This window comes from Clinocottus analis, unplaced genomic scaffold (genome assembly GCF_023055335.1).
Source record: "Clinocottus analis isolate CAN_PGR_092001 unplaced genomic scaffold, fCliAna1.0.p SCAF_32, whole genome shotgun sequence".
NCBI classification, from domain to species: Eukaryota; Metazoa; Chordata; class Actinopteri; order Perciformes; family Cottidae; genus Clinocottus; species Clinocottus analis.
The window spans coordinates 247,109-272,500 of NW_027176065.1; the positions used below are offsets into that span (position 1 = coordinate 247,109).

The 25,392-nt window shown below is 42.2% G+C and overlaps 3 protein-coding genes across 3 annotated transcripts in view; 2 read left to right on the forward strand and 1 right to left on the reverse strand.

Annotated features, from left to right (window-relative positions):
• Window positions 1-8,859: 8,859 nt before the first annotated feature.
• LOC137798826 (uncharacterized) lies at window positions 8,860-10,719 on the forward strand. The gene is made up of 6 exons (XM_068595788.1): window positions 8,860-8,990; window positions 9,542-9,622; window positions 9,723-9,832; window positions 9,934-10,005; window positions 10,132-10,254; window positions 10,627-10,719. Exons 1-6 carry the CDS (start codon window positions 8,924-8,926, stop codon window positions 10,717-10,719), a joined length of 546 nt encoding a protein of 181 aa, XP_068451889.1. The 5' UTR covers window positions 8,860-8,923.
• Window positions 10,720-11,609: 890 nt separating this feature from the next.
• appl1 (adaptor protein, phosphotyrosine interaction, PH domain and leucine zipper containing 1) lies at window positions 11,610-22,147 on the reverse strand. The gene is made up of 22 exons (XM_068595873.1): window positions 21,923-22,147; window positions 20,420-20,518; window positions 20,238-20,297; window positions 19,566-19,637; window positions 19,346-19,433; window positions 18,846-18,887; window positions 18,707-18,765; window positions 18,353-18,499; window positions 18,168-18,250; window positions 17,890-18,051; window positions 17,588-17,776; window positions 16,966-17,008; window positions 16,807-16,863; window positions 16,225-16,316; window positions 15,831-16,010; window positions 15,517-15,569; window positions 15,095-15,269; window positions 14,040-14,076; window positions 13,784-13,924; window positions 13,630-13,680; window positions 13,400-13,489; window positions 11,610-12,915 (listed from the first exon to the last, which is right to left on the reverse strand). The coding sequence occupies exons 1-22, from the start codon at window positions 21,974-21,976 to the stop codon at window positions 12,763-12,765; spliced, it is 2,127 nt and encodes a 708-aa protein (XP_068451974.1). The 5' UTR covers window positions 21,977-22,147; the 3' UTR covers window positions 11,610-12,762.
• A 2,659-nt stretch (window positions 22,148-24,806) lies between these two features.
• il17rd (interleukin 17 receptor D) overlaps window positions 24,807-25,392 on the forward strand; it is a 24,903-nt gene continuing 24,317 nt past the window's right edge. The window contains exon 1 of the mRNA XM_068595917.1: window positions 24,807-24,926. Coding sequence (XP_068452018.1) covers window positions 24,807-24,926 — 120 coding nt within the window. The remainder of the gene's footprint in view (window positions 24,927-25,392) is intronic.

Sequence of the window (25,392 nt, forward strand, 5' to 3'; positions counted from 1 at the left end):
AAAAAAAAGACTTAGTAATTTTCTTTAAAAAGTTCATTTGCTCATTAATAATTGGAAAATAAATACATTTTACATCTTTAAGAAAGACTATGTACAGTTTGGAATTAAAGTGAAATGAATTCAACACATTTTAATAATCTATTAGGTCATAATAAGGTGCCATGTGGACCGTTGAATGACAGAGTGCATTTGTTTGGGACTATTTTCAACGGCGGATTAATCCACATTTGGTGTCCTGGTGAGTATTTGTAAGTGGATTGTATGCATGAGTCATCTATCAATATACATTTCTATTTAATATTTAAGAATATCCCCTCATTAATCAGAATCACTGATAAACCACAAGACGTATAGCTCATACTTGCATGTTAAAACTTGTTTCATATAATTTCACGTGACTCTTTTCAATCGCTGTTGGTGAATTTCAGGAAGTAAGACTTTAAGATTTGAGAAGCAACTAAACCATAAACTGAAAATCACACGAGTGCAACAGCGGAACAAACAAACAATCATGAAGTGAAAAGATCAAATGTTTCCCAAAGCTATTTTGTTGCAGATGTTTTTGTGTTTTGTGATGTCCACAGTTACTTAGATTTTTATTTGAATTTCCTTGTTAAATGCAATTTAAACACACACAACTAAAGCAAACTGTGTGTGTGTTTGTTTTACCTATCCTGTGGGGACATACAATCTGTTTATAGTCACATTGTGGGGACTTCCCTTCCTTATGGGGACATAATGCACATCCTTATGACATAATTTATCACATTTTAGGGTAAAGACTTGGCTTAAGGTCAGGCTCAGTGTTAGGATTAGTTTACTTGTGGTTATGCTAGGTCCCCAGGAAATGATTGTCCACCTACGCCGTGTCCCCGAAAGTCCTCGAAACCAAACGGTGTGTGTGCGTACCTGTTGTTGGCCATGTCGTAGTCGTTCTCGTTGTTGTTGTTGTTGTTGTCGCTGCTGCGACGGCCAATGCTGACATCACCACCATCACAATAGGAACGCAAGGCCGCCTGCTCTTCATTGTCATCCTCATCCTCAGCTAGCTGACCGGAGTCTCTGCAGTGAAGCGTCTTCGCGGTGCGAATGTGTGTGTGTTTGTTTGTGTGTGTGTGTTTCTGAACAGGACGCAGCTCAAACACTTTCATTTCCCGGTTCTGACATCAGGAGCTGCTCAAAGTTTTTCTGCAGATAGAAACTCTACTTTGACTCCGCCCCGCTCTCCTCTTCTCTCAATAGTATATTTTGGATTATCATGTTATCCAATACTAACATTATATAAATATATATTATTCTGAAATAATACATCTACACTGTAGAACTGTCACTTTTACTGCAGTAAGAGATCTGAGTACTTCTCCCACTACTGCATGTGATTTTATGACTTCAATATGATTAATATCTATGGCTGAGGTTTAGTTTGTTCTGTGATGCTGGAAAAGGACTTTGACCCATAACGTAAGTACATCTACTTCATTATACGTAAAAAGGCGATCCGCCAATAAACCAGAAAACATCTCGCAATAGCCGGTTCAGTGTTAGTTCATGGACTATTATTATGCAATCACTGTAAAACCAGCCCATCCACAATGATGCGCCTCATGATGATGTCTCACTCTGCTGTGATTTCCCTGAACCGCCAACACGCCACAGTCTATGTGACAGGTGTCATGTCCTCTGTTTCCTCTTTGTGAGTTTGAGTATACATACAGTAATCTCAATTTATAATGAAATACAAGAGTTCTGTGTTTTCCCTACAGAATATTATATATTATTTTTTAGTCCTTGTGGTGTTGAGAAAGCTTTGAAACTGCGTTGAGAGAAATGTGCACAAAATATAATTGAACAGTTTTAAGGAAAGAAGAAAGAGGAACTTAAACCCCTGATGACATCTTTTTATTGGGGGCTGCTGTATGTTTACTTCTCTTTATACGCTTATTTTAACACGCACACAATAGACAAACTGCTGAAAACCAGAACTAAGATTAACGAAATATTAACAACTCGCTGTGTCAATAAATCTCAGTTCCTCACTTCCTTTAAAAAGCTTAATTTGACAGGTGCATGGAGCGTTTTGCATTGGAAGGGACAAAGTGTGTGATAATTAGACTAAACACACATTTGTTTAGGAATACGCACAATGTCATCATGAGAACAACTGTTTTATTAAAAGCTAGTTTGCTCAAACTGGAATTCAAGATTCAAGAAGTCTGACATCATCGGCGGCCTTCAAATAAAACAAAAATCTGACACAAAACTCAGAGTCTGTATCCAACTATTTCTTAACCTGGAAAAACTACGAGTGTTACATTGCTGTTGCGAAAACTGCCGTAAAGTGATCAAACTGCTGTAAAGTGATGAAACTACTGTAAAGTAATCAAACTGCTGTAAAGTGATCAAACTGCCGTAAAGTGATCAAACTGCTGTAAAGTGATCAAACTGCTGTAAAGTGATCAAACTGCCGTAAAGTGATCAAACTGCCGTAAAGTGATCAAACTGCTGTAAAGTGATCAAACTGCTGTAAAGTGATCAAACTGCCGTAAAGTGATCAAACTACTGTAAAGTAATCAAACTGCTGTAAAGTGATCAAACTGCCGTAAAGTGATCAAACTGCCGTAAAGTGATCAAACTGCTGTAAAGTGATCAAACTGCCGTAAAGTGATCAAACTGCTTGATATTCTCTATCTGGTGTTGCTCTGCAGCTTCAGTCCTCATTAATTTTACTTAACTTCAGCTACAGAAGCTTTAATGAAAGGGTTAAACTGCACGACCTCCTCAGTCTGGCTCATGTTTCTGATTATCATCTTTTGAATCAACTTGAATCGACGCAGGTCTCACTGAATTGTGTAATGTTTTATAAACTGTTGTCTGCATATTCTTATAATCAGATTATAATCTGCATATAAACCATAACAACAAAAAATGAAATGAGACACACACATATGACACACATTGTTGGTGGGAGAACATATTCAATGTTCGGAGGAACACGGAAGACAAGGACGACAAAATAAAACAGGAAACAGACAAACTCACATCATGACAACAGAATCCATCTTCTATACAAATAAACACATTTCCCCAAATGGTGAACACAACGCCCCCCAGCTGCATCTCATATAAAATGTACAATCCGTCACGATATTGTGTCAGACATTTTACTAATAACATGAAAAATTAAGGAAGCCAACATGTTCGATAAGAATATAAAGTCAAACGTGTCGGTTGAAGTTAAAGAATAATCACACAATTCATTACTGAGATGAGTTTCTCAGAATAAGGTCGCCACGTACTTTAATACAAATTATGAATCAGTAGTTTTACTTTATTTATGATTAATGATTGGTTATTGTGAATTCTTCATTCTCAAGTGAAGAACAGAGGACGGTGTTTCATTAAAGTCGTTCTCTCTGACCCTCCATGTTGAAAAACAGCCGCGTCTTCTTCCCTCCCTTTGGTCGACGCCCTTTCTTCACTCTGCTGCTGCTGATTGGCCGTCTCACCTGCCAATCGTAGGCGTCCTCCAGAAGTGATTGTCCTCTAGGGGAGTAGCTGATGTCGGACCAGGAGAGGGCGGAGCCACGGTACGGCCTAAAAGACACAATCGTATTTTCAAATAGTGGATTTAAAACAAGTTTGTAATCAACATAAATACAATATTAACAAAATAACATCAACTACTACGATAATTATAATTACAACTCCTAGTCCTAATTTGAGAAAACTCACATATCTAAAAACTGAACACACACACACACACACACACACACACACACACTTACGCGTAGACGCCGCTGGTCATGTAGTTGAAGACTTCTTTGTAGCCAAGAGGATAATCCCAAATCTGGACATCTGTCAACTGACCGTCAAAACCTGAAAAATCAATCACAGGCTCACCTGACCAGACATACTGAACACACACACACACACACACACACACACACACGCACACATTTTATTAGAGACAATAACGAAAATTGAAGATGACTGCAGACAAAATGTATTACACAAAAATGCATATTTCTGATATTTCTGATATGTCTGTCTCTGGGTCAAAACTGATAAAGATGGAAGGAGGGCGGAGGGGGAAGGGGGGGGGGGTTAATGAAGTGGGACCAGTCCACAAACCAATGGGTGACGTCACGACGACCTCAACTTCTTATTTACAGTTTACAGTTAAGCCAGAAAAATGTGACTTTTGCTCCACTGTCCGTTACTTTGTTCTCACCGGATAAGGAAGCAGCTTCCTGATGCTGATGTTCGGGCCACTAAACATCTGGGCCACGTTGTTCGTGGAGTCCACAGTGAGGCAGATTCTGGTCCAGATGTCCTGTCCGATGTTTGACCAGAACTTTAAGTTGGGTCTAAAGGACAGGGTGTTGTATCCGTATCGGTCAACGGTCAGGGAAAACCCTCCAGCATTGTTGGTTCTCAGCAGCAGAGGATCTCTGCTGGATGGACTGAGTGTGAAGATTGAGGAAAGGTCGTCGGCCAGGTAACGCAGACACACTGACACACCTGCAGGAGTCACATGGGCAGTGCTGATTGACGAATGAAGTTACGTAAAACAAACCGTTGTTGTGCTTTATAAATTAAAAAAGAAACATCTGAAAATATATACAGTGGAGACAATAGAACTAGAGATAGGTTTTGCAGATATGTTCAATATGCAGAGAGATTTTTTTAGATTAACTTTTAAATAAAAATGTGTTATTGTGAACCTCTGCATTGAAATAACACTTTTATAACCTTAAGATGGTGTTTGTCTTTAGTTATGTGGTTTGTGAACGTACCTCTAGTTACAGGTGCTGTGGTCGGACGGGTGGTGGGAGGGGTGGTGGGTTTAGTGGTTGGTTTAGTGGTGGGAGGGGTGGTGGGTTTGGTGGTGGGTTTGGTGGTGGGTTTGGTGGTGGGTGTGATGGTGGGTCTGGTGGTGGGAGGGGTGGTGGGTTTGGTGGTGGGTTTGGTGGTGGCTCTGGTGTTTGGACGGGTGGTGGGAGGGGTGGTGGTCGAATAATAATAGGGCGAAAAGAAGGATATTCCTCCTCCATTACGAGACAACGTGAACATCTTCCCGTTTAAACTTTGTCCAGATGTTCCTAAAAGGGAAAAAGAGGAGAAGAAAACACACAAACACGTGTTAAATATTATCGTATTAAAATCTCTGTTTCCCTCATGCACCCTCACACTACACAAAGCAGTACGTTGTGTTCATCAGCTCATCAATGAAGGAGAAGGTTGTGATAGACTGAGAGAAAGAGACAAAACACCTGCCGACACCGAGCTTTGAGGTTACCAAACCACAGCCAAAAACACAAAGTGTTTGGTTTGTCCGTTCCAGGCTACCGTAGAAACATAGCCTCTTAGATACAAACTGAGCTAACGACAACGCAACAGTTCTTATTCGCAGGTGATGATACGCTGAAAGAAAACAGAGTTATTGATATCATTTTTCAATCCTGTTAACAGATCCTGCAAACTTTCTGGTTTTTAAGCAGTTTCCATAGGTCATTTAAAGGTACAGTGTGTATATGAAAGGTACAGTGTGTACCTTTAAATAACCTATGAAAACGTGCTGCGAGCTCATGAAGTGCAGAACTACATCACTGCTTTAACACAAGAAAGTTTGTACTTTGACCTGAACCAGCGTTAACACACACACACACACACACACACACACACACACACACACACACACACACGGAAAAACACACTTACGCACACCCACATCTTTTGAATATTTAAAATAACTTCCTGGTTACTTCCAAACAAAATGAAACGAAGACAATGCCTTTATTCAGAGGAACTCCTACTGTGCAACATGTCTAATCGTGGTTGTGGTTTTTTTACCTGTCTTGTGAGGACATAAATCAGTGGGGACTTCCCTTCATTATGGGGACAAAATGCACATCCTTGGGACATAATTCATTACATTTTCGGGTGAAGACTTGGCTTAAGGTCAGGGGCAGTGTTAGGATTAGTTTGCTTGTGGTTATGCTCGGTCTCCAGGAAATAAAGGTCCATCTACGCCGTGTCCCCGAAAGTCATAAATACCAAACGGTGTGTGTGTGTGTGTGTGTGTGTGTGTGTGTGCATGTGTGTGTGTGTGTGTTTGCGTACCTGCTGTTGGCCATGTCGTAGTTCTTCTAGTTGTTGTCGCTGCTGCGAGGGCCAATGCTGACATCACCGCCATCATAATTGGAACGCAAGGCGGCCTGCTCTTCATCATCATCCTCAGCCGGCTGACCAGAGTCTGTGCAGTGAAGCGTCCTCGCGGTGCGAATGTGTGTATGTTTGTGTGTGTTTCTTGTCTTTGTGTTGTTTCCTCAACAGCTCAATCACTTTAATCTCCCGGTTCGGATGCCGGAAGCTGCTTTAAGTTTCTTTTCTGCAGACATAAACTCCCCTTTCTCTCTGGTTTCAGACACCGCCCTCTTCTTGTGTGATTACAAGCCCCGCCCTCAACTTGTCCACACTGACAAAACCAGTAGAATTCAGTGCACTGAAAGTACTCAGATGACGCACTGCAAACTGTAAAAAAAAAGCGGTGTAAAACGATGGACACTATTGGCACTAAACGGGCGCCATCTTGGATACGTAGCGGAAGAGAAGGAGCCCTTTTGCCAGCTTTTTTATTAATTTATCTATATGCTCCTGCCATGATTGTGGAGGTGTTGCAGCAGTTTTCACATGGGGTGGAGAAAGGGGAACACACGGGACACAAAGAGGGCAAGAAGTGCGTTCATTTTGTCAGTTTTAGTTTCGTGGGTATCGCGAGCAGATAACTTTGATTTTTTTTAATAAATATATATATATTCTGTGATTCTGTTTCGGCCAGCAGAGAAGGCACACAGAAACCAGAGCACGTTTTACAATCGGCGGTTCAGTGTCAGTTCATTGAGGATTACGCAATCACTGTTTTCATAATCTACGTGGAGAAAACCAGCTCATCCAGAATGATGCGCCTCGTGATGACGTCTCACTCTGCTGTGATTTCCCTGAACCACTAACACACCACAGTGTGTGTTACGGGTGTCATGTCCTCTCTCTCTGTGTGTGTGTGTGTGTGTGTGTGTGTGTGTGTGTGTGTGTGTGTGTGTGTGTGTGTGTGTGTATATATATATATATATATATATATATATATATATATATATATATATATATATATATACTAAGATTACCAGAATAGAGAAAAAAGAGACATAAACTACTATTGAGGTGATAATCTGGACACAGTGAGGCTAGCTGTCCCCCCTGTTTTCAGTCTTTGTGCTAAGCTAAGCTAATGAGCTGGCTTTTAATTATCGGAGTTGCCTCGTTTATTTTATTATTTTATGATCGGTTGTCTATTAATCGGGTCTTTCTATGTTTATTGTGTGTTTTTGTTTGTTTTGTTCTTGTTTTAAAATTGGCTTCATGAATACATCTGGATTAGGAATGTCAAAAAGAAATACAAAATTACTTTTTTGGGGGGGATTTTGGGGCAAGATCATCGCTGAAAGAAACCGTTGTTGACCCGCTGTCTGGAAACAGGAAACAAACTGAATGACCAGCAGGATCACGACGTCCCACTACTTCCTCTTCTGGCCCCAGCAAAGGACGTTTCGATTTTCACTCTGAGAACAAAAACAAACGCTGACAAGTCAAGTTTATTTATGCAGCACATTTAAAAAGACAATGTGCTGCAAAAGACAAAGAAAAGAGGCAAAAATCCAACATAAAAGTTATTATTACTACTATTCAAAGGGAATAATAATAACAATAATAAAAAGTTGTACTTGTTGACAAAGATGACAAACAGTTAGAGATTATTTTACCAAACAAACTTATACACAAACTGAATGAGATATAACTGAGTGGAGACTGAGACAGGTGATGACAGACACACCTGGAGAAAACTGACTGTGTCAGTTCTGCCAACAGCAGGAGGAAGACAGAGCAACACTTCCGTCTCACCGCCAAAATAAAACTCACACGAGAGTTCAACACTGTTTCAGAACAAAACTAAATCCTGTCCCGATTCTCATCAATGCTCTTACATTGGATCAATATTCATCTTTTCCCACATATTCCTTTCTTTAATTTATTAGTTTTTTTTCTCTCCAATTTGGGAATAAATATGTTTTCTTGTTTAAAAAGCAGTCACAATAACTAACTAAAAAAAAGGGAGAAACGTACAAATAAGCGGCAGTTTATGTTGTATAACATAAACATAACATAAAAATATGCAAATTAATCATCTAACATAGCTCTGCAAAAATTTTCTAAAATCTTTTTGATTTAATTATAGTATATTATATCGTAAAGTACTTTCTATGATGCATCGTGTAAGTTGTGTAGTATTTGTAAACCATTTATTCACCTGTAATCTGAATTATAATACTGACTAACTGTGAACAACACTGCACTTAAATAGTAAGTCTGGTGTTTCTATGTTTTACTGTAAACATAAAAAAAGAAAACACATATATATATATATATATATATATATATATATATATATATATATATATATATATATATATATCGTATATATATATATTTATATATATATATATATATATATATATATATATATATATATATATATATATATATATATATATATATATATATATATATATATATATATATATAAATTTGGTTTCGAGCGCGCTTTTATTTTGAAGGCGCAGCTGTGAGCGGAAGTGGTGTTTTGCGATGGCAGCCGTGTTGCAGCCGCTGCCACCGTGTACCGAGCTGACAGCAGCCGGGATGACACACACACACACACACACACACACACACACACACACACACACACACACGCGCACACACACACACGCACACACACTCTCTCTATAAAACAGGACACACACACACTCGCCACAGAAACACCGACAGACACACAACGAGCTGGTTGGAGCTTTCTACCTGCGCGATGGGCGTCATCATCTCACACATCTTCTCCAGGTTCATCTCCAAGACACCTGTCCGGATCTTAATGGGTGAGATTATTGTTATTTAATCATTATTATTGATCTTAGTCTTATTTGTGTTATTCTTATAGTGGAGTTGTAACTTTTTCTTGCTCTTACAAAAAATAAGAAAGCAATATTTTTCTATAGTTTTACAAAAACAGTTGATGAAACAGCCTGATGTCATTAATGTTCAATTGGTTATGTATTATTTCACTATTAATTCTTTCATTTTAATCTCATTTTGAATAGCTAACTGTTTCTTGTGTGCATTGTTTTCTTTTTCTTTCTTTCTTTTTTATATTTATGGACTTTTTTTCAACTCTCATGTACTGCGTCGTGTACTCGTTTGTACTTGACATGATAAATATTTATCACCAATATTTACTTCTTTTTTTTTACACACCAGTTTATTGAATGTGGTGTTTTGTTATGAATTAAGTTACAAAGCAGTCTATGCAAGAAAAGCATTTTTGCAGTATTTTCTGACATTTTGTCTGTGTGTGTGTGTGTGTGTGTGTGTGTGTGTGTGTGTGTGTGTGTGTGTGTGTGTGTGTGTGTGTGTGTGTGTGTTGCTGCAGTGGGTCTGGATGCAGCAGGTAAAACTACTCTGCTGTACAGACTGAAGCTGGCCGAGGTCGTCACCACCATCCCAACTATTGGTCAGTGTTTCCATTAAAGCACACGCTTAATTACAGATATTAAATAATACAAAACTAAATGTGTGTGTGTGTGTGTGTGTGTGTGTGTGTGTGTGTGCAGGTTTTAATGTGGAGACGGTGGAGTACAAGAACATCAGTTTCACGGTTTGGGATGTTGGCGGTCAGACAGTCATCAGACCTCTGTGGAGACATTACTTCACTAACACACAGGTACTACTACTAGTAGTAGTAGTACCTCGTAGTACTAGTAGTACCACTATGACAGTATTTTAACGAAGCGGTTGGATTGAGTCCGTCTGTTTCGTCTTCAGGGTCTGATATTTGTGGTCGACAGCAACGACCCCGGGAGGATCAAAGAAGCTGCCGAGGAGCTTCACAGGATGGTACACGCCCCTTTTTCATTCATGAGATCAGAGCCGTCTGATTATCGAATAATTAAAGACTGAGTGACATCAGAGGACGACGTCACTGATCTGTTTCTATGAACGTTTTGTTTTCCCGCGCTGCAGTTGGACGAGGACGAGCTGAGGGGCGTGGCCTTGCTGGTGTTCGCCAACAAACAGGATTTGCCCAGAGCCGTGTCCGCCAGTGACATCACAGAGGGTCTGGGCCTATCAGGGGTCTCGCAGCCGGTAGGTGTCCGAGACACGCGTGTACCCACAATGCAACGCTGCGGTGGAGCGCGACTCTATCATTCTAGCATTCTCACTACTCACCACCAGGGGGCGACTACTCTGGTTGTATAGAAGTCTATGCTTCATGTGTTAAAGCTGCATTCTCTCTCCTGACCACCAGGGGGCGACTCCTCTGGTTGTATAGAAGTCTATGCTTCATGTGTTAAAGCTGCATTCTCCCTCCTGACCACCAGGGGGCAACTCCTCTGGTTGTATAGAAGTCTATGCTTCATGTGTTAAAGCTGCGTTCTCTCTCCTGACCACCAGGGGGCGACTCCTCTGGTTGTATTAACTGATCTCCTCGTCTTTGTCCCCCCCTCCCTCCGTCAGTGGTCCGTCCAGGCGTCCTGCGCCGTCAGCGGGTCGGGTCTGGTCGAGGGTCTGGATTGGCTCTCGGACCAGATCCTGAAACAGAGGATGTGAAACGAGCCAAAGTCTCCGGACGCGAAGGATCCCTCGGAAAAAAAAGACTCGTCTCGTTTAAAAACACTTAAAAACTCTGGAGGACGTTCTTGTGCTCTGACCACCGATAGGTGCGTTTGATCTAAACACAGCAGACGGAGTCGGGCGGGTGGAGTTAGTGCTTTTTATTTATCACTGAAAAGCCTTTTTTGTTGTTTTTTTTTGTATTATCATCATCATCATTTATGACACAATTATCACTGAAACATATTTAAAGTCGGACATCATCGTTCCTGTTTCCCCGCGTCAGTAAAGTGCAGCTCCACGACACGGCAAGATGACATCACCGTCAGTAACCGTTGATTTAGGCTTTTAGAAACATCACCTCCATCTGTTAGGTTCCACCGCAGGAGGCAGTGACCTCTGACCTTTAACACACACACACACACACACACACACATAGATGTTTTTCTACTGATAAAAAAAAGGCAGATTCATGAATAAAACCTGTGAAAAACAGAAGGCGTTCACAAACAAATGACACGGATAAACATGTATTTTTGTGTGTGTAAAAGCAGATAAATATTGAGACCAAAAAAAAAAGAAAAGCGTTATTTTTGGCAGAATGTTTGTTAGAAATGTTAATTTTCTGAGTGAATAAAATGCAAACTGTTTTTTTTTCTTCTTCTTTCATTTTCCAAAACCGGAGATCCGTCAACAAATAAGGCAAAAGTGAGATCATTTGATGAGATTTGTGCTTTTGTTATTCATCTTCATGGACCAAGAAAGAACATGATATAATACGCGACTATTATTATTATTATTATTATTATTAATGAGCTATACTTTCATGCAACTATTCATTCTGTAGGAAGCGGAAGTTGCAGACATGTGAAATAAAAATGTTACGATTTTTCTTTTTTTAACGCTGTAGTTTCACACAGAAGTCACTCACTCACTCACTCACTCACTCACTCAAAATGATGTTGGACATTTCGGTGGTAAACGTATGTTTTAAAAGAACAGATCATTTTGCCGTTAACTTGTTAGTGTTTTTTGTAACAGTTCGGACAGGAACTGAGTTTCAGATCAATAAGTTTGGGCTCCGTGTGGCTGAAAGAGTTGAAACTACACTTCTGCTGCTATTTATAGTACATTTGTAGAAATGTTTGACAGGAGGCACCGACAAACAAGATCATTCATCTTGATCGAAGCCTTAGAAAATATATTTTCAACCAGATTCAGCCCAATTTTTTTACCTGTAAACCAACCAGATCCTGACCCATGATATGTGTAATTCAGCCTCCAGCTCTTCTTTATCAACTACTTATGAACTGTGAAAATCAGATTGTTAATCCCTGATCAGAGACGTCACGCTTCATCTCTCCGACGTCGTGATGTTTATTAATGATGATTAATTAATCAGTTATTTATTGATTAGTCTGCACAACAGTCCAAAGTACCCAGAAACTCTGAAAACAGTTCAATGTTCTGCTCAACTTCATCGATCGACGTCTCGAGTGAATGAAAAATTAGAGGATTTTTTTAAAGAATCCGACGCTGCAGGATGCTGAAAAAAAGAAAATGAAAAAAAGAAAATGTCCAGGAGCAAAACAGGAAGGCCTCTTCAAAATAAAACTCCCTCTTCCGCCTTTAACTTTTCCTTTTGTTCTGCGCTCTCTGGGGTGGAAAAACCTTCACCTCTGACTTTGACCCCGGTTCATTATTATTCTTCGTCTCTCTTTAAAACAAACATTCAAAATGAACAGAAACTTGCAGGTTAAGTCGATATTTGCGTCCTTTTCTCTGGAGAGCCGGTAAGAAAAGCAGCGCTTTGTTTTCTTAAAACACAAAAAAAATAAAAAAAAGTCTGTGACGAGACACTTTCCACTCATACGGCCCTCCTCCTCTTCCTCCTCCTCCTCCTCCTCTTCGAGTCCAGCCAGAGGGAGCGCTTGTTTCTCAGTCGGGCGGGCGGTGTTTCTCCTCCCGTGATTCCTGAGCTTCGGAGCTCGGGGCTCTCGCCGTGCCGGTGTGAAACCCGCCTCCCTCCGGTCGCGTCCGTCAGGCTTCGGACTCGCCCTTCTTCTTCCCCTCCTCGCCGGCGTCGCTGTCCTCCGATTGGCTGTTGCTCAGCACCAGGAACTGTCCGTCGGCGGCAGCTTGGTTGGCGGGGCGACTCGAGGCGGCGATCAGGCGGCTCTGCTCCTCCAGATCCTGGAGGCGAAGAAGAGTTAACGGTGTCCATCTTTTACGGAAGAAAAGACTTCTATACAACCAGAGGAGTCGCCCCCTGGCGGTCAGGAGAGAGAATGCAGCTTTAACACATGAAGCATGGACTTCTATACAACCAGAGGAGTCGCCCCCTGGTGGTCAGGAGAGAGAATGCAGCTTTAACACATGAAGCATGGACTTCTATACAACCAGAGGAGTCGCCCCCTGGAGGTCAGGAGAGAGAATGCAGCTTTAACACATGAAGCATAGACTTCTATACAACCAGAGGAGTCGCCCCCTGGCGGTCAGGAGAGAGAATGCAGCTTTAACACATGAAGCATAGACTTCTATACAACCAGAGGAGTCGCCCCCTGGCGGTCAGGAGAGAGAATGCAGGTTTTAAGACACCTCACACATCGGCTCGACCCGGCAGAACCTGGATGTTTCCGCCCGGTGACAAGCGAGCGGTCAAAAGGTCAAAGGTCACCTTCTCTATCTGCTTCTGTTTGCTGAGTTCCTCCTGCTGCTTCTCTTTGGCCTTGTCGTGCTCCTTCCTCTTCTCCACGGCCTTACGGTCCTACGCAACGAGAGAGAGAGAGAGCGAGAGGGAGAGAGAGAGAGAGAGAGAGAGAGAGAGAGAGAGAGAGAGAGGAAATGAACTACCCCGAAGACACCGGCACCAAAAATACTGCAGAGTGAGTGAATTATTTGTCTCACCATCTCGGAGTGGAAGGCGATCTGCTTGGCCAGACCGACGCTGTCGCAGATCTGAAAACACGTGAAGAAGAAGAAGAGGCGGGTCAGACAGAGCGTCGGCCGATAGCGAGACCTAACAGAAGGACAGAAGGAGACGAGGGGACGAGGGTACGACCTTCTCTCCGTCGTTGTTGGACTCGAAGATGTAGCAGACGGCGCGGGCGTCGCCCCGCCCGCCGGCCGCCTGCAGGACGAAACCAAACAGCCGCTTGTTGTCCTGATGGGACGAACACTGAAGCACACTGGTGATGGGGAACTGCAGGAGGAGAGAGGAGAGGAGGAGACGAGGGAAGGAAGAGAGGTGACGCATCATGAGACTGCTGTTAGACTCAAACTGTCCGAGCGGAGAACACGAGCGGAGGTCGTCTCACCCTGAGTCGAGTGACTTGAGTCTGAGGATCGATGAGTCTGAAACGGGAAGAAAAGACATTTTATTGAACGGCGCCACAGAGAATTATGTTCTACTTTTGGGCTTTTTTGTAAGTACGGACTTATTCATGTATTCATTTAACATTAAAAGTCATTTTTGACTCCTATAACGAAATTCTCTGAGATTAAAAACACAAATTTACACACAAAAAAACCTCAATGAACCTTTTCCACCATCAACTATCCTCACCACAACAACACAACTATCCTCACTATAATAACACAACTATCCTCACTATAATAACACAACTATCCTCACAACAACAACACAACTATCCTCACTATAATAACACAACTATCCTCACCACAACAACACAACTATCCTCACTATAATAACACAACTATCCTCACCACAACAACACAACTATCCTCACTATAATAACACAACTATCATCACCACAACAACACAACTATCCTCACTATAATAACACAACTATCCTCACCACAACAACACAACTATCCTCACTATAATAACACAACTATCCTCACTATATTAACACAACTATCCTCACTATAATAACACAACTATCCTCACCACAACAACACAACTATCCTCACTATAATAACACAACTATCCTCACTATAATAACACAACTATCCTCACCACAACAACCCAACTATCCTCACCACAATAACACAACAATGTGATGTTACGACTTTCTAATTTCAGGGGAATATTTTTGTCTAATTTGCGAGTTTTGTCTCATAAAAGTACGACTTTAATCTGTGTGTGTATATATAAATATATATATAAATATATATATATATATAAATATATATATATATATATATATATATATATTACATGCGGTCATAGGTTCCAACCTCACACCTGAGCATCACGTGCGTGGAAGAAAATTAAACCCCAGGTCAAAAAAACACTCTTTAACGACCTTGTGACCTTTTACAGCTCCCGCCCCCGTGACGTTCAGCCTCTAGAGGGCGCCACCGACCCCAGAAAACACACAGCGACGGCTAAAAAATAAAGGAGTCGTACTTGAGGCAGTCGCAGGTGACCAGCAGGTGCGACTCGGTCATCTTGAAGATGTTGTGGATGGCTCTGGCCGCCAGGATCTGCCTCATGGTCTCGGAGATGACGTCCGGCGACTCGGCGGACTTCACCTCCATGGAGCCCAGGAAGCGGACGATGAACAGCTGGTGGAGGATCGAGTCTGCGCGACAAAACACACACAAATACATGAAGATACACAAGGTGTCGTTCATGAGGAAAGAGACGGCGAGCTGCTCTTTAAACCGGAGGAGACGAAGCGTTACTGATGTCTGTAGTACTTAAAGTGGATGTTTTCCTCCCCCGTCCACAAGGGGGCGGCAGCGAGACGAAACGTTTTCATTCATCATTAAAGTAGTGACAAAACTAACTGACGGCATGGAAATGTGTTTTAACATCTCATAAAGTACCTTCAGTGTCTTCTGATGAGCCGTCTCCTGACTCTCCAAATGGATTACTCCTTCTGTGGAACAGGACACACACACACGTATAAATTAATATACGTATATTTAACCTATCTTAGTCGGGGAAACTACATATAAAATCTGACAAAACATAATTAATTGCTTCAAAAAAAAAAAAAAAGCTTGAAGAGATACTACGAGATGTAAGAAAGATAAATAAATAAATAATAATCATAATGCATAGGATTTCTATCGCGCTTTAAAAACACACACCCACCCACACACACACCACACCCACACACACCCACACACACACACACCTGCCGGCCTGCGCTGCCGTCTTGCTCTGTCCTGAGTTTTCCTCGCTGACGGGCGAGATGATGTCGAACTGGATGGGCGTTTCCGGGGCGACCAGGGCGTCCAATGAGAGCACGGAGATGGCGGGCGACGGCTCGGAGCCCGCGGAGCTGATGCTGCTCGCTCGGCCCGCACGCCCTTTACTGGGATGGAGAGAGAGAAAGAGAGAGAGAGATGAAGGGTCTCACTGGTGGAGGTTACGTTCTTCCTCATTATATGAATATTACTACTGATGTGTGTGTGTCTCTCTCACACACACACACACACACACACACACACACACACACACACACACACACACACACACACACACACACACACACACACACACACACACACACACACACACACACACACCTGCCGGGCCTCATGCTCTCGTGTCTCTGCTGGAAGGACGGCGACGGCGTCACGGCCTCCAGAGCCGATTGGTTCACTCGGGCCGCCAGCTCCTGCCAACGGGACGACAGCGCCGTCAGCCAATAGGAGCGCAAGGACATTTCACAATGTCTTTCCAGGAAAGTTATCGCAATGTTCAGGGAGCTCATCCGCTGCTTTTCAGCTAATATGTAAGTGCAACGTTCAGGACGGCCTTCAGGAAACTAAATGCAGTTCAAACATGTTGCAAACAAGGAGCCTGAACTTAAGTCTGAATGTAAGAAAAACACATTTAATCCAGAAGATTTAGCATCGTTGAAGAATACATTGCATGCTACATGAGAGTGGCTAAGCGGTTAGCATGTCCGTGTGCCCTTAAGCAAGACGCATCGCTGCTGCTGTGACTACGGTAGCGAAATGTAATGAAAAGCCAAACTTTAAACTCAAATATGTGGCATTTTTGCACTGTTCTTCAATCTGGATGAGATCGCTTTTTTCCCGCCAAAAAATGTAAATTTTAAATTCTTGTTTTTTTAATGAAAGGAGGTTTTGTAGGACACAGACCTCGGCGTTCTCACTCAGGTAGATCCGCTTGGAGATGTTGTTGATGGTGGCGATCCACTGGAGGAAGGAAAGCAGCAGAGGAGACGACGTGAGGAGACGACGTGAGGAGACGACAGAGCAGGTCACATGACAGAAAACTAACTAATGAACACGTTTTACCTCCTCGCAGTCCTTCCTGCTCTCCGACTGCAGCGTCACCACTCTACGAAACACAAAAACGAGACGAGAGACCTGAGTAAACTCATCCGACCAGTTAACATTTTGGAAACCGTGCGCAAAAATCCTCCCGCGGCAATTTTAAGTCCCAGCATGCCCCATTCAGACAATCTTCTGGCATAAAATACATAACATTTTTCCATTTTTTAACCGAACGACACAGTTTTTTGACTGAAACTCCTTCCTAACAGGACAAGACTTTGTTTTATTGTGATTTTTGTTGCAGATTCTGATTCTTTAGGTCCTAATCTTTCCATAAAGGTGTCTTATTGACACTCCAGGAGGCATTTTTTGGGGAATCTGGCTCATATCATGCTGGATGTTCATGCTTACGATCAAAATATCTTTTAAAAGTGTTTTTTTTTGCAGATATACATTTTTTCCCCACTTTGCTGAACAAATACATACAATAAACACAAGTATTGGAATTAATGTGGGGTTCCTACGACGACTCAAACACAGGGGAAAAGAGGAATGGAGAGAAAACTGGTTGCACAGTTTTCAACGTGTTAAGAATGGAGGAAACATGAAGAACAAGTGTAAACAACAACAACCAACAACTCACTTCTTCCCGTCGAAGGACGTGACCTGGAAGCAGAAGCGCCGGTCGTCGCTGTCGACCGCCATGACGGAGCTGTTGTCCAGGTCGGTGACCAGCCCGCCCGCCACCTCGCCGCGGCCCTGCTGCATCAGGTTGCCGCCCTGCGTGAAGAAGTACTGACGCTCCCACGACGAGGACACCAGCCCCGTCTTACTGCGGGACGGAGGAGGACGCTTTGAGGCCGGAGAGGACGCCGACCACGGCAAAATGAACGCAGACGTCGTCGTTTGTGTGTGTGTGTGTGTGTGTGTGTGTGTGTGTCCTACTTGCGGATGTACAGGTAGCCCTGCTTCCTGGTCAGGTTGCGACAGACCGGCGAGTGGGCGGGGTCGGGGTCACATGGTGCGTACAGTTGGTCACATGACCGCTCCATCTCCTGGATGGTCTCCTGCATCTGCCCGACCTCTTGCTCCATCTCTCGACGCACGCTGCGCACACACACACACACACACACACACACACACACACTTAAGCACACTTAAACAAAGCATTTACAAACAAAAGAAGAAGAAGAGGTAAAGAGGCGTTGGGGGCGGGGCCTTACTTCTGCACGCTGGTCCCGATGGTTCCCAGGAAGTCCTCCCACTGCTGGGAGAGATTCTCTGAACCCAGTTTATAGAAACTGATCTGAGGAGAACAAACAGGGACGAAGAAACATGAGAAGATGAAGGAGACGTGTGTGTATGTATGTGTGCACATGTGTGTGTGTGTGTGGGTGTGTGTACATACCTGGGCCTGCATGTATCCCAGCAGCGGCTCCAGCAGCGCCGTCTTCTTCTTGTACTGCAGCGTGTTCAGCGAGCAGAAGTAGTGCATCATGGTCTGGTGCTGCTTCTTGCGGGAGGTGTAGACGTCCTCCACGGCCTCCGCCCGCAGCTGCAGCGCACAAGACTCTTATTACCAAGGGACCAATCACATCACATCATATAACCAAGGGACCAATCACATCACATCATATACTGATAGCAGACACTCGTAGTCTCGATAGTCGTGTTGTTAAATGTTCATAACTTCTGCCGACAGGTTGACTACAGACTCCTTAAAATAAAGCGTTACCCAGAAGCTCATGAGGACGTTCCTCACCTTTTCGTTGTCTCTCTTCTTGGACAGGCGGCTGTATCTGTTGTTGGCTACATCGTGATCTGCGGACACAAACAGGGAGGTCAGACCTTTTAGTCACGTGTGTCTTTTATTGTTGTCCGATGAAGTAGTAAAAGCTTACCGTCACTGGATATTTGGAAGACTTCTTTAAGAGTGAGGATCTCTGGAGAGAGAAGGAAAAGAAGTGGAAGTTACAGAGCAAAGTCTGTCTGGGTCTGTTCTTCTGATTTAGGCCCTTTAGTACCAACTAAGGGAACTCTTAAACTTAAGACAATGAGCCTCCAACTGTGTGGGAACAACCAGAAGACCATAGACTGTATAGAAGTGGACGTGATCATCGTTAACATAGTTGTAAAGCAGAGGAGTGACGTACAGACGTCGTATACGGCTCTGAAAAGCTGCAGCATCCTGTCAATCACAGTAAGCCCCGCCCTAAAGCTTCCCCTGCTTTATGGTCTGTTTGACTCTAAATGGACCAGCATCTACTAAATGAACATCTTGCTGCATTGAAGACTTCTCATAAACTTCTATAAAATCTTACTTATTTGTTTTTGCAAGCAGAGGAGTTGCCCCCTGCTGGTCAGTGGACAGAATGCAGGTTTTATATGTGTGTGTCCTCACCCTTCAGGTCCCTCTCTTTAAACTGAGTGATGGGGAACATCATGGCGTCTGCAAGCTGAGTGGACAAGACGGCATGACAGGAACTCAACTACAAAAACAGAGAGAGAGAGAGAGAGAGAGGAAGTTGCCATATTGTTTTATGTCATATCCTGTCAGGTAAAATCTGAAGAAGGATCAAACGGCAGCAGACGGGGGCACTCTGGTTCGTCTTCTGTTTCACCTCATCAATGACTTTTGCGAACTGCTGCAGGGTGGAGCTCATCACCTCGTCATCGCCCCCTAGAGGAAAACGCTGCAGACGACAACAACATTGAGGAGGAGGAATGGATTAGATTCTTGTGAGAAGAAGAAATGTGTCGCCGCAGCAGCAAACAGAAATTCATCATAAAGCTGGTGGCTAGTGTTTTAAAGCGTGTGGCTATTTATTTATTTATTGTATGTATTTGTTCAGCAAAGGCTTTGTGAAAAAATGTATATCTGCAAAAAAAACAACAACACTTTTAAAAGATAATTTGATGGTAACTATGAACATCCAGCATGATACGAGCTAGATTACCCAAAAATGCCTCCTGGAGCGTCAATAAGACACCTTTTTGGAAAGATTAGGACCTAAAGAAGCAGAATTTTCAATAACAAATAAAGCACTGGCCTGTTAGGAAGGAGTTTCAGTAAACTTTTATGTCAAAAGATTGTCTGAATGGGGCTTGCTGGGACTTAAAATGGGAGCGGGAAGATTTTCGTGCACGGTTTCCAAAAGATAAATGTGCAGTGGATAGCATTAAAAAGCCCAATGTCTACTGTTTTAGCACGACAAGGCTAGCGACAAGGCTAGCTGTGTAAGGGCTGGTATCTAGTTTCATGAGGCCGGTGGCTGGTTGACAACCTGACCCACCTGTTTGTCGTACTCTCTCAGCAGTCTGGAGGTCAGGTGTGTGGCAGCACTGAGTTCATTCTGAAAGAGAGAGCCGGACGGACACACTAACCAATCAGCTGCCACTCAACCAACAATGTTCTGTCGACACCTGCAAAGCCAGTGGCGCTACACACGAGTGTGCGTTTTCTTTTCTTTTCTACCTGTGCATCATAGATCCTGTGCATGGCCTGGTACAGCTGCGTGCAGTAGTTGGACATCGCCGCAGTGTCCTCCTCAAACACTCCCAGCAGAGAGCGCGTCTACACACAAAAAAACACAATAATAACACGAGTGAGAAGGAAGTCACTGTTAATCGATCTTATGAAACCGCAACGCCCAAATGATCCCTGGCAAACACCCAAATCCACCCACACCTATCTATGTAAATGCTCAACCTGTTGCCAGTCCACACAGTGACACAGTGTTCCTCAAGGTGCGCCTCACCTGCACTGTCATTATAGAACACTTTTTACTGCAGGTCTTTGTTGGTACAATAAAAAAACAACATATTTCTTGCATTTTCTTACGATTAAGAACATGCAATTATAATAATTTGGTAAATTTTACTCACATCAACGGGTGAAATAGTGAACAAGCAAGGCTCATGTTAGGAAATAAGAGCGCAAACCAATTGAGCAATACAAATAAATACACATATGCTTATCCCACATACATACTTTTGAGTTAAAATCAAATACATACATATACTTACATTACTGACACTGTGCTGACACACTGGGATACATCCTGTTTACATCCCCGTTGAGCAGTATTACTTTAATCTGTAGCACATTATGTCTAAAGTTCACTGAGCCCATGTGAATATACATAATTTATCTCAGAGAGCGGTACCCTCATTTCTGTATCCCACTTATTAATATCCATCTGCACTTAGAACAATGTTGTTGCAGCTGTAAAGGTTGTTTTTATTGTTTTAGTAAATGCACTTGTAAGTAGGTTGTGAAGTGCACTTAGGGATCAAAAAAGTCCTTTCATCATAATGCATTTGTTGATTATAACCGGCGTCAAAGTCCATGTATGTGCATGGCCATTAAAGCTGATTCTATAATTAATAACTAGCCACAGAAATGTTGCAGAAGCAGAAAGAACAGGAAATGGAAATACTCCTCCAAACTATACTCGGGTACTTTAGTACATGTAACGACACCGGATATCCAGCATAACCAGGTAACCCAAATAGACAGACTTGCCTCGTGATTTCACCTGTGCAAACAGTGTACAGGTGCACTGAACTAAACACATCCACACTACATGTGTCAGGTGGCCACACCCCGAAGCAGTGACGGACAGCAGAGTGTATTTTGCTGCAGCTTTGTGTGAATGTCAAACATCTAACGATGACATCAAGCAGCTCGGATGGCCCAAAGGATTAACAGGGAGGAGTGGGGGGCAGCTAGCTAAGAGGCTAAGGAAGTAGCCGTCTACCTAATCAGCTAACGAGTTTACCCCCCCAGCAGCTGATCGGTATGCCAGTCACGGTCTGGTGCCGACTCACAGCTTGACACGTGACAGCTTTGATGGAGCCAGCTGGTCCGCGAGACTTCGGAGCCCACAAAGACAGCGAGCTAGCCGGCCGTGCAAGTCGCGACCGTTGCTAGCTTGACGGCTCCGGTGGAGGTACGGGGGGGAAAGAGGGCTGTTACCTGAGGACTGTCCTCCAGCGTCTCTTCTATCGGCAGCTTCTCTATCCCGGGCATGGCGGCTGACCGGTTGGTGATCGGTGTGAACAAGACGGAAACGAAACGCACAACAAATCGGTACCGACAAACAAAAAAACTCCCACTCGAGATTTCTTGGCTTAAACGAATTCACAACACCCCGAAACGGAAGCTCCTCTCGGTTCAGCGGGTGCCGCCCTCCTAGTGGATTGTAATTGGATGGGGAAAGAGATCTGACAATTCGATTGGCTCTTTGTTTAAAGGGGAAACGGCGCCATTTTGGCTCTGACCAGGATCGCCCTTTCACTATACTGTACCCGTGTACAGCTTGGAGCCAGAATGGCGGTCGAGCTGCTGAGTTTGCGTGAGAAACGTCATTTATTGATGAATATGAATTAATACGAGACCAAAATGTTGTAAAACATGTTGCGACTTCGACATTTATTTTTTATTTATTTAATATTATTTGTTTGAACCCTATTTAACCCCATTTCCAGTCAGTTTTTTTAAATAAATATTGTAAATAGATTAAAACATTTGAGAGAAATATATATATATATATATATATATATATATATATATATATATATATATATATATATATATATATATAGCCAATTGTGACATCAAAATCATTTTAAATTAGGGCATGGTATATAAGGTGATGTAACATGTCACAACTTTGTGGGTTGGTGAGGCAAGAGATTGAGACAGTGTAGAATTTATTTATTTATACTTAAGTCATTTTCTGTTCTCCATAAAAGACAAGGCTTGGAGATTTAGTTAAAATGAAGTACCCACTTTTTCAATATGGACTAATATTGTAATTCGTTGATGTGTATTCCAAAATGCATTTGCAATCAATCAAATTTCCACGGACCATTGAAATGGAAAAAATATAGCATTGCTTATGTTGCAACAGGTTTTAGAAGTTACATAGAGAAATTGTTTGTGTCTAATGGAAAAAGTACTAAGCCAACTCTGAGTGATGTGGAGACTCACAGGCCAACAGAAGACAATGGGCCTCTGTCTTGAGATAGCAGAGGCAACAAGGTATCACAATGTGCCTGAAAAGTCTGTTTTAGTTACTTCTGCAAACCTAACAGATACAAGTTGATGTATTTATCTTGTGGAAAAAATGCTTGCTGGACAGAAACCATATCTGGGTCCAAATAGTTAATCATTCTGCTGTGTTCCCTTTAAAAAGATACATTACTTTCAATGTTTATAAATATACTAGTGACTTTTCATATGATGAATGAAATCTTGCTGCAGACTTCCTCCCGTAGCTGTTACATGTTTCCCTACTTTTTTGTGTGCAAGAAATAAAACTGACTAAAGACAACTTTGATTCTTGAGACTTTGTTCCGCCTTCCCCCGAGAGACAAAGAAAATCTCCCATCACCCCACGCACACCTGGACTTCACAGGGGCCCCTGAGGGTCTGTGGGGCCCTGCTGCGGTTGTCATTTTTGCACGGTTGGTCATCAAGTTTCAAGATAACACAACATCAACCAACCAGAATAATACCTTAAATCCATTTGCACACAAAGTGTTGTATTTCTTTTGGAAACATAACTTATGTATGACTGTTAAGACAATAACAGCTGAAATGAAATACAAACAACCTGAAATACACTCTATTATATTACCTATATGCAGGATAACATTGCATTTCAAACAAAGTCTGTCTATTTAATTAATGTATATATTAATGTAATCGTAAATGAATTTCTCATAATTTCTCTGCAGGAAAGAGCAGCGGTTACAGAAGTGTCGCTGTACTTGCTTTCACCACCAGAGGGTGCTGAGTGGTGTCAGTACACAAATACTGCTGCCTATGAGGAATAACACAGCAAATGAAGAAAATCATAATTTATGTTTTATAACACGTATGTGTTTCAACACACCTTGAACACAACACATGTAAACGCATGTATTTATTTTTCTATGTTTGTCCGGTTTTATTATCAATTAAGGATGTGTAAACAAGTAAAAGGTACAATATTTATAATAATGATAGATATAGATATATATATATATATATATATATATATATATATATATATATATATATATATATATATATATATATATATATATATTCACTAAATTTGCACCACAGCTGGTTAATGCAGCTATTTAACGTGACTTCAAAAAATATATCTTTTGATTTAATTCTTTTTAAAATCTATAATCTATCCTACCTATCCTATTGCATGCATGCTTACTTTACAGGTATTGTAAAGTGGAAAAACGACTAAGATATTTTCTGAAGAAAAATGATCAATACCTCAGTGTAAACATACTCTGCTACATTCCCATTGTTTCAGAATGAAAGTACAGACGATTTATCATCAAAATATACTTAAAGTACAAATTACTCATTGTGCAAATTTGCCCATTTAAAAACCCCCAATGTATATCATGTTACTTTATTAAACTTATGAAGTCCTTACTGTGCCCCATCACTTTAATGTTGCAGGTTATGGTGGAGTACAATTACTTTATATGCTTATGTATGTGTTGTATTATCAGTCGAGACCTGCAAATTAACTAATACATAACTACAATATTCACCTCTAAATTGCAGTGGAGTATACGGTGTAAAGTGTCAATAAATGTAAAGTACAAGTACAAATTAAACTCCAGTACAGTAGTCCACTTAAGTAAATGTACTTAGTTACTTTCCACCGGTTTAAGCCTCAAACTGCCCCTTTTTTTGGAGAAGGGAGGATCGGATCAGACTCGGCCTGGTCCTCACAAAGATAGACAAACCGCAAACACTCCCCCTCTCTCCTCTCTCTCTCTCTCTCTCTCTCTCTCACCGTCGGCAGTCCCTCTCAGAGTCGTCCAGACTTGAGGGAGGAATGGCGGCCCCTCGGAGTTTCCTCATCACTCTCTCCGGTGTGTTCCTGGTTCTGTGCTCCTCCTGTGGAGCTACGACCTCCGGCAACAAGCGAGCGAACCCGGAGCGATGCGGCTTCAAGGTAAAAACGCGACATTGTGTCGTTTTTTTTTAACGACATCTGAGGGAGTCGGCGCCGCTTCGCCGGTGCGTCGTCTCCAAGTGTCCCCAAAAAAAGTTACGTTTTCGGAGATGTTTCCGTCTGTTTGTGTTTTCTGTCACTTCTCTGTGTTTCTGTTCGCGTGTGTTCACTTGCAGGTGTGGTTTAAAAGATATGTGTTTGTTCACGCAAAACTTAAACCCGCAGTGTGTGTTTTTAAACTCATCTTACGTCAGTCACCTTTTCTTACCTGCATCGCTCCGGTTCGGCCCATTTTTTTTTTTACGTAACGTCGGATCGCCAAACTTCAATTTTAAAAAGCGCTGATTTAAAGATCAATCGCGCTACAGTACATTTAAAGCTCTTAGAAAACGCTTTTAACTCTTTTTCTGAATAAATCCAGTGTCCTGCTAAATTCGGCACACATACAGTCCCTTATAGAGGACTT